The 10253-nt window shown below is 43.8% G+C and overlaps 1 protein-coding gene across 9 annotated transcripts in view; it reads left to right on the forward strand.

The window, feature by feature from the left end:
- Positions 1-8002, forward strand: part of mecom (MDS1 and EVI1 complex locus) — a 216485-nt gene extending 208483 nt beyond the window's left edge. For 8 of the 9 annotated variants that reach the window (XM_084063884.1, XM_084063886.1, XM_084063888.1 and 5 more), the window contains 5 exons: positions 1423-1592; positions 2858-3002; positions 6162-6410; positions 6918-7104; positions 7306-8002. In XM_084063884.1, coding sequence (XP_083920010.1) covers positions 1423-1592; positions 2858-3002; positions 6162-6410; positions 6918-7104; positions 7306-7440 — 886 coding nt within the window. In that variant the 3' untranslated portion in view covers positions 7441-8002. The remainder of the gene's footprint in view (positions 1-1422; positions 1593-2857; positions 3003-6161; positions 6411-6917; positions 7105-7305) is intronic. The other variant, XM_084063887.1, reaches the window with a different exon arrangement.
- The last annotated feature ends 2251 nt before the right edge of the window (positions 8003-10253 follow it).

A 10253-nucleotide genomic window follows, 5' to 3' on the forward strand; every position in this document is an offset into this window, starting at 1 on the left:
AGTGGAAACTTTGATTTTGCTGTTTATCCACTTAACACCTCTAGACTAGTGGTTCTCAAACTTTTATTTGCCACCCCCCTATCCAATGTCCACGCCCCCACACACCCATTTAAAATGTAGACTACGTTTCTGCTGTGAAAAGTCATGTTTATTTATTATTCTGTTGCTGATTATTTTGAAAACATCTCACTGAACACCACATAACATTTGTTTTTTACAAACTGGACGGTCAGAATGTGATTATTAGCCTACTTCCCGAGGAGAAAAAAAGAAAAAAGAACTGTATATCCTTGAAATAGGCCGGGGGTGCTTTTTTGTATTATTATTTACTGCTAAACAACAGCTATATTATATATTGGAACAAGCTCTAACTGGGTCTCATTATTGATCACAAACAGCAACAAAAATGCTATAATTTGGTGCCGGCCCGGTACCAAACAATCTTATTAATGGTTCCACTATAAAATACAGAAGAGCTTTATGGTGTTCAAGTGACCTGTGGTTCATGAATCTGTGCCAGCGAGTCATTTTATTTTATTTATTCATCCATTCATTTATCTATTTATTCATTAATGGACTGTTGTTTCAGTCGCTGTTGGTAGTCATGGCTGCCAGTTCCCACCTGATGTCATGTGGCAGTTCCGACTGCTCCAGACCATACTGATTGAATAACTGCTAGCTTTACGTAACGTCTTCAGACTAGGATTTAAGTCTAAGATGAACCAGTCCCCCTGGGGGGCGGTACGGCCCCCATTGAGAAACACTGCTCTAGACTTAGTAATCTGGACCTGAGTTGTCTGTGTACTTGGACCACTTTTTTCCATCTACAGAAAATGTTCACCCCATAATATGGATGCTGGGGTTCAACTGGTTAATGATAAAACATTGATAAACTTTGTGTGAACCTTCTGATCTGTAAAGTGTTAAAACAAATTGTGTCAAAAACATTTAGAGCGCAGCTGTTAAGCAATACTTATTTGTCGTTATGCTGTTTTATTTTTAACATAATGACATAAAAACTGGACTTGTTATGTTACGGCCACAGTTTAACATAAATCCCCTCAGGCAGTGGAACTCTGTCATTCCATTTCTTATTTATAATGTTGTATTCTTCAAAAGGTTTGTTATCCTTCATTATGCTAGCTTGGTTTGCTTAGCCTGGCATTGCCAGCTGATCACGTGGGATCACTCACTAGAACTTGTGAGTGATCCCACGTGATCAGTCTGGCATTGCCAGGCTATGGTTTTCTCACAGTTTTCTAAGCAAGATTTTTCAGTCAGGTGAAAGTGGTACTGAAGCCAAAATGTTTGAGAACCACTGGCCTATAGACTATTGTTTGAAATATTTGACCTATAATGACATGCCCAAAATAGTGATGGCAGAGGTGTTTAAATCAAAGTGTTCTTGGCTCCTCCCTCCAGGTGTAAGTACTGCGATCGCTCCTTCAGCATCTCCTCCAACCTGCAGCGCCACATCCGCAACATCCACAACAAGGAGAAACCCTTCAAGTGCCACCTGTGTGACCGCTGCTTCGGCCAGCAGACCAACCTGGACCGCCACCTCAAGAAGCACGAGAACGGTAACCTCTCAGGTGCGAACCAGGAAGTAATACTGGAAACGCGCAACGACCAAAAGAAAATCTGATCTAAAGATATTTAAAGGAAAATTTGCCGATTTTGAACCTAAATCCCGTCGTTTCACGTCATTGAGCGTGCATTATGGTGCGAAATGGCGAGTCAAATTCGTGAAGTTTCCCTTTAATGATTGATATGGTGATACTACGTAGGCTGTATTCTCTCAAAATATGTTAAAAAATATTTTTATATTGTTTATGCTATTAAACAAAAACATATTTGTCTTGATAATTTCCATACATCAATTTCTAAAATAAAAAAAAACACAAATCCAAAGAGTCCTGATACTTACCAATAAAATGTAATAAATCTGTCTTGTGCGCTTTTGCAAAAACAGCAAGAAGTATAACTCTGAATAGCAATAGCAATCACAGCTTATGAGTTTTACTGGTCGTCTGCAACGGCCCCGACTCTGTGAATCATCACCTGGCTGGCAGCCCACTGGAGCAAGTCCTCAGAGGAGGTGGTCACTTAATCAGGCATATCATAAAAGATGAGCCCCTGCCGTGTCACTGTGTCAGCATGAGTCTGGAGAGGCTCTTTATACGCCTTGATACATTGGAAATTATGCGGTAATGTACAGTTAACGGGCAATTAATCCAGTGCTTACGAGCAACAGTATTCATTCAGTTATTTATCAGTGGTAGGAACTGCCAGAACTGGATTACTATGCCAGATTGTATACAACCCACGGCGATGGGTCATGTTATAGGGTGGCCTTCGTCTATCCATCTGCCCGTTCGTCCGTCCTTCCGTCCTTCCATCAGTCTGTACAAATGTTCTTGTTATCACTCTACTGTCTTCATGTTGGGGTCTGATTTGAATGAGACTTCATACAGGGGTCTAGTCGCTTCATCAACATTGCTTGAACAAGTTCACCTTTCAGCATTCTGCACCCAAGTTCAAGGTCATTGTTATTATAAAATAGAGAATGATTGTCATCACTCTACCGCCTTCATTTTGGGTGTGATTTGAATGAAACTTCACACAGGGATACAAGCTTGAACATGTTCATGTTTCAGCTTTCTGCTCATTCAATTCATATACAGCAATACCTTTAAACTCATATTGTTCCCGTTGATTCGGTGCTCTTGTTCAATGACATATCTATCTCTACTGTAAGCATGAGCATGCAAATTATAAGCATCATAAGAATACTTTATGCTCTTTGCAAAGCAGACAAAGGAGGAGAGCTCTTAACCTGCAGTGTTTTGTCTTGCAGGCACGGCCATGTCCTCTCCGCGGTCGGAGCAGGACGGTAGCAGTGCCATCTTGGATGACAAGGAGGACTCCTATTTCAATGAAATACGGAACTTTATCAGCAACACAGGGCAAAACCAGACCTCCCCTGACCCCTCTGAAGAAGGGTAAGTTAACCACTTAGACCCTCTATACTTAGTAAAACGGGCCTGAGTTGGCACTGTACTTGGGGTGCTCTTTTTTCCCTCTACACCAGATCTTTTTGCCGAAAATAGCCGATCATATCAGCTATTTTCAGCGAATGTTCCAGGGCTCTATGCCAGGGCTCAGGTGGTTAAAGAAACCTTTTAACTTTTTTCGACATCATCATCTCCATACACGGGTCCTTGACTTTTATTTAAGCACGGCCATAGCTTTGTGGGTAGAGAGGCCGTCACCGGTTCGCCTCCCGGCCCACCCATGTCTACGTCTCAAAGTGCCCCTGAGAAAGATACTTAACCCCTAACAGCTCACCCCCAAGCTTTCATCATGACCATCTGAGCAGCCGTCAGCTGGGTGAATCTGAAACGGAATGTCTCCCATGGGACTAATTAACCAATTAAGGTCTCTCCTCCCACTAATGCCTCAACATGCGACAGTGCCATTTCTGTCTACATGCTCTGTGTCTCAGAGGTGGACCGTGGATGGTTAAAAAAAGGTCCCGATCGATGCCTATCAAACAAGATGACAAACTTGAAACTGTCGTTGTTAGATTAACACATTAGGATTTTACTGTGTGGCGATAGAGTTAGAGTTCAACAGCATTCTATTATAGCTCTCTCTGGCCCAGTAGGATACATCAGCATGGTGCCTCCCGTAAGCACAAAGCCAGTCCTTGTTCATGACCACTATCGCCAAAAAGAGGTTGAAGGGGGAACACAACACAACACAGACAACGTTCAGGATAATCGCGGCGCTTGGCAAACACACAACGACCACTCTATTAACCGCAGACTTTCAGCTGCACATGTGCACAGATATCTACACACACGCAATTATGTCAGACAATCATGCAAATAAATTCCCAGAGCTGTGATCAGGGCAAGATAGCAGAGGTGTGTGTGTGTGTGTGTGTGTGTGTGTGTGTGTGTGTGTGTGTGTGTGTGTGTGTGTGTGTGTGTGTGTGTGTGTGTGTGCGTGTGCGTGTGTGGGTTTGTTTTTACGTGGCTAACTTCAGTGTGATCACAGGGCAGATTGTAAGGACAGATAGAGGAGATCTCCCAGACTGGTGTGTGTGACCGTGTGGAAAGGTTGGTGAGAACAGGACCAAGCGGCAGAGCATTAGGGGGGCGGGGAGGTGAAAAGCAAGGAGGCTGGGGGCAGGGGGGTGGGGGGGGGGGGGGGGGGGTTCAACGTCAGCTCCGCCACATCTGGAACCAACATGTCCGCCTACAGGAAAAGAGTAGAGAGTGAGGGGTCAAGAGGTCGGCCCGTGTTTCCTTTCAAAGTGCTGCGCTCCTGACTACTTCTGATAGATACTTTATCCAAAGCAAATTACCACGTTTGAAAGCGTAATTAGCGAATCTGTTTTCTTAATCATGGAGCGCTCTCTCTCTCTCTCTCTCTCTCTCTCTCTCTCTCTCACCCTCTCTCACTCTCTCTTTTTCTCTCTCTCGTGGCGCTCGTCCTTCCTCGCCGCCCTGCGATTTCGACACCCCGCAGCTACCTCCTTGGTAAACCCCCAACCCCCCCCGGGGGACCTCCCACCCCGGGGGGGAGGAACTTTTAAACTCTGTCTAAGGCATGACCATTATCAGCCGCTGATAAAAGAGGAGAGATGATGCAGATTTCGCCATTGTGACAAAATATGACCCACAATTAGCCTCCTCCCTCTGCTTTTCTCGAGTCGTTGCAAACTCAACGTTCCCCGTCTCAAATCCATCATATCCTGTTTGTAAGCATCCACTTATCTGCGAGGCGATTTGGTTGATGTGTTTTTAAAGGCTCCCATATCTCTATGTCTCCCGCTCGCTGTCCATTTCTCTCTCTCTCTCCTCCCCCTTGTCTCTGGAGCCTTTGTACTAGAAATGGCATTTTTGGGAGCTGACGAAAGACGTCGCAGAGTGTAATTAGTGAATCAGTCTTAATGTGGTTCCAGATGATTTACCAAATGGTGGTTTCCTGTGGCGCTGAGACAGTGGGCAGATTAAGACCCAGGCAGTTTGGATAGCTGGCCCTCTCTCCCCTCCACAGGCCTGGGGAAATGGGCCGGTTGGCAACGGTCTCATAACTCTCCCACCAAATGGGTCTGTCAGCTAAATATTTTGCCTATTAGATGAATACGAGATAGCAGGGAAAATAAACAAGGAGAGAGGCAGAGTGCTCCGGCTAAGTGCTGCAGCGATCAAGCCTGGCGCTGCTGTGCCCAGAGGGGCCCCAAAGCATCGATGACAAACGGGATTCCGGCTTTTGCTCTGCCCCAGCTGCCATGGCCGTCTTGCTACAGACCCTGTTTCTCTCTTTTTCTCTCTTTCTCCCTCTCTCTCTCCTCTTTTTACCGGTGTCGATCTGTCCCTCTCTCTTGCTCCATTGTTCTAGCTAGAGAGGAGAGCCAGAGAGGAGAGATTCTGACAACATACATGGAGAAAAAAAAAACCCACAAAAACACATTCCAGTGGAGGTTTAGTGGTGTACAGCTGTGCCATGCATGGATTTGCATCATTCCATTGTTTTTTTCTAAACTCTTTTTTTATCAACTTAGTGCAGTGTTTCCTGACATTGGGTGTTGTGACATATTTTGGGACACTGACTTTTTATCGGTTGCGAGTAATTATCCCTTTTTTTGCTTTTCCTTACATTTTTCATTTTATTATTATTTAATTAAATTGTATTTATTTATTATTATTATTATTATTATTATTTTATTTACTTATTATTTTCAAAAGATTTTCAGGAATGAAATACAAATCTACAAGCTAACATGTGACGCATTGTAGTTCGGTTATTTTCAGTACTTTTTTTAATAGGGCATAAGTGGTTTATAATGTATCTTTGTACGTTTGGGTCCCGGGAGAGACACCACACAAATTTCTCTTTTGGGTCTCAAACTGGAAAAGGTGGAATGTAGCTTGTGAGAAACTACCACTGTTTCACTTTCACTAATTCAATAGTGTTTAGAGTTAGTGAGTTGTGGTTCGGTTTAAACATTTTCAAGTTGGCAGGCACGATAATTGTTGGTTTCCTTCACTTTTCTCTTAAAACGTATAATTGAGGGGTGTGCGGTTAATGATTTCTTAGCTTGTTTAGTATGTCTTATTGAGCAGCTTTTTTCGCTCTATGGACCACAGGTTGAACGGCGGTCCGTTTGAAGAGGAGAAGCCGCTGATGGCCAGTCACGGGTCACATGACCTGGAGGATGAGGAGGGGGAGGAGCTCTGTGCTGATGAAGAGGAAGGGGAGGAGCCAACTGACACCCCTGGCAAAGCTGAAGATGAAGCGCTTCCTGGCAGCCTGGAAGATGACATTATGCAGGATGACATGGGCTTTAACGGGCCAAACGACGACTTAGACCTCAATTGCAAAACGTCTCCAAGAAGGTAGGAGAACTGTAGGCTAACACATGGACAAGTGTAAAACCAGAAATATTTTCCAAAAGCATGGACACACTCAATAGCTTTATTTTATCGCTGAGGTGATCTGGAGAGGGGGGAAGGGCAGTTTAATACTGACATGATACTGACATGATACTAATCATGATATTGACATGATAGTGACATGATGTGACCATGATACTGACATGATACTGACCATGATACTAATCATGATATTGACATGAAAGTGACATGATGTGACCATGACACTGACATGATACTGACCATGATACTAATCATGATACTGACATGATACTGATGATGTACTGTAAGTATCATCAAATACAGTTTACAGTTTACATTGGGTGTTTTAATTGGGTGTGGGGAGGGTAAGGGGCCTAGACATTGGATAGGGGGGCACTGGCCCAAAAAGGTTGAGAAACACTGTGCTAAATTGTTGCACCGTACCATACTTGTGGGACATTATTTCGATGTCCCTGCCTTCCTCTCCAGGTATGACGATGAGGAGGAACGGAGTAGCTACTCGGCCCTGGATCACATCCGCCACTTCTCAGACATGCACAAGATGGAGGAGAGTGAGCTTAGTGAAGGGGAGGGGGATGAGGATGGAGGGTCTTTTGGTTCTCCTGCTCTGACCGAAGCTGTCAAACAGCCACTCTACAGGAAATCCAAGTCCCAGGTCACAAGCTCACATAAACAATGTCATGTACTGTATACTGTATTCTGTGTGGGCATGCGTGCATGCATGCCTGTGTCTGTGTATGTGAAATTATACATATGTATTGTATGCACATACATAATAGTACCATATGTATGCACAGTATGTATCTCCACTGGCCCATGCCTTTATGAGAATGTGGCTTCCTTTCACCCTCTCCAGGCCTATGCCATGATGCTGTCGCTGGCTGACAAGGACTCTCTCCACCCAGCCTCCCATACACCAGCCACCATGTGGCACAGCCTGGCACGCGCCGCCGCTGAGTCAAGCGCCATCCAGTCCCTCAGCCATGTATGATGATGAGACTGCTCATCACGCCCAACCCTCTGGACCCCCCCCTCTCTCCTCAAAACCCTGACGTATGGCACTGGGAGCCCGTTGTCAGGCCGTCCCCACCGGTGCCCCTGAACCCCTCTGCCCACTGACTTTCCACAGACTGACTGACTGCTGAGCAGAACCACGGCCCATTGGACTGCTGAGCAGAGCGCCTTACACACGAAGCAGGGTCACGGTCCATACAGAACCCCATCCCCAGCCCCCACTACTCCAAGAGCAAAACCTCCCGCTGTGACCTACAAATTGATTAATTACATTAATGTCGACCATGATGATAGTGATGATGATGATGATGATGATGATGATAAATTGATGATGATATGATGATGATGATGATTATGGCGAAAATAATAATGCTTAAGTAATAATAGCTGTATTTATTCTGGTGAGTTTTTATGTTTTGCACAGCAAAGGCAGCTGGTGAACAGGGAAGACGGATGCGCTGATGCATCGACGCTATATTAAGGGTGATTTATACTGAGTCATGTGCCGTTGTCACGCACTGCAAATAGCCGCTCTACAAGCTCGCGAGCGAGCTTGTAGAGCGGCTATTCGCGGTGCACAGCACGGTGAACAACCCAGTATAAATCAGGCATTAGGTTTCTCACTCTGCACATAGAAAGCAGAAAGAACAAGGAGCGAGAACAGTTGTGTTCCAGCCTTGTACGATCCCACCACGTGTAAAGGTTATAACCCCCCTCCTCTCCCCCGCCCCGCCCCACCCCATCGATCGCAGTCTTTCTCATTTGACGAGGAGTATCTTTGAAAATGTAGTACAAGAATTCCCTTTTAACCCCTGAAGATATACAGGTGTTTCTTATAAAACATGTACTTGATGATAAAAATGAAGGGTGGGGTTTGACTAGGAGAGCCTTGGTTCAAATGAAAACCTTGCCTATGTTACGACGGCGCTTACAGTGCAGCGCTATGAGGACATCACAGACTATTGAAGTCACTGAGGAACAAAAGAAGAAGAAGGAAAAAAAGAAATAGCGTAATTGTAAAACTGAAATCAGGCCAGTTTCCCCACCTGCGTTTGCATATCTGCGTGTGTCTGCACAATCACAGCACTGTACACAAGTGTCTACCAACTGTTCTCCACCACACTCCTAAATCCTGTCAGCCTGCGCTATCTGTGAAAGGATATAAATAGATTGTCTTTTTAGTGGAAGAAAACAAACCACAATGTTCTGTTCTGTTTTGTTCTTGTTTTGTTTTTGTTCCTTTTTTTAGCAAGTGCTGAAGTTTATCGTTGTTCTGTAAAGGGCATCCGTTTCTCCAAAACCCCTGAGACCCATCCTAGTCAGCCAACGATACCACTAAATAGCCTGAATGCTAGTCGTTAGCTACTCCATCCTCATGTGTCTTTCATTTTTAGACAATCATGATTTTGTTTTGTTTTCATTTCTTTACTTTTTTTTTGTTGGTGTTGTTGTTGTTATTTGCTGTTGTATGTTGAGAATTGTATTTATTTCTTGGCAAACTGTAGTTTGTTTACTGAATAGCACTGCTCTTAGCCCAGGTGAAGGGAAGATTCCTCACTGGGCCTATCCCAGAGTTCAATGGGGTTTGTAGATTATGTTTGAGTGCCGGATAGTATTAAGCATACCATTCACTCCTTATCCTTCTAATGAAACCGGTCGACAAATAGATATTACTTAGGGTTTTTTTCTATGACAATTTATTGATTCAATTGTAAAAAATGAAAAAAAGCATTATAAAGAACGAAACAATGGAAAAAATGCCAGGTATAATTTCTTCATATGCGCATGATTGGTCTGAAAAGATCTGTATCTGACATTTTCTACGGTTGTCTGCAAGCTCGTGTGACGTTGGGTTTCATGTTAATCCCTTGTGCCAAACCTATGATAATTAACAGATAATTTTCATTTATCCTCCCATTTTGAGGGACCAGATTGTTCTTTGTTTCTGTTCGTTTATTTGTTTTTGTCGTTGTCGTTTTTTGTTTATAATCCATTTAAAGAAAAAGGAAAAAAAAGTAATCAAAGCAAGTTGAGGTACTTTGTTTTAATGCTTTCTACAATGTAACTGTAATGCATTTCAATTCAATACTGTGGGAGGAACAACTACGAAATAAAAGACTACAATGTGGATGAAGTCCAGAGGTGTCTTTTGGGGTCCCTGGGGATGCCAGTTGCCAATTGCCACCCTCTAGCGTTCGCATTTAACCTCAAATTCAATTCAAACTCAAAATTTAATGCAAATTTATTTTATATAGTTCAGAATTCTTTTTGCAGATTAATCAAATTGTTGATCGGCGCTCATCCATCTATATTTAACATGTGACACACACGTTATAGACATGTCTTTTCTTGTATGCAACCATTCATTCATTAGCCACTTGCAACCTGGTGTCCCTATTTTGGGCATGTCGCTATAGCCAAGCATTTAAAAAAAAAATCTTTTCTTTTCTTCTTTTGCTAAAATAGCAGATCGACAAGCTCTCAACGCATCACATCACTACATGTTGGGAGCTGGTAGCTTTTTAGCTATTTTTTTTTAATTGATGTGCTTATTTGCCACCCCTTTTTCCCGAAATAACAGCTCTGATGAAGTGGTCCAGCTTTCTCTCCCTCTCTATCTCCCTCTTCAAACACTCACTTCACTCCTTTCTCTCGCTCTCGGCCAGACCAGCCTCCTCCTCCTCCTCCTCTTCCTCCTCCTCCTCCTTCCCAATAGCCCTTCTGGCTGCCCACCACCATCGTGAGCCCAGACAGTCAGTGTTCTGCTCAGGGCCGCGAGTCAGAGAGCCA

Source organism: Gymnoscopelus microlampas (genome assembly GCF_963454915.1).
Source record: "Gymnoscopelus microlampas genome assembly, chromosome: 8".
NCBI classification, from domain to species: Eukaryota; Metazoa; Chordata; class Actinopteri; order Myctophiformes; family Myctophidae; genus Gymnoscopelus; species Gymnoscopelus microlampas.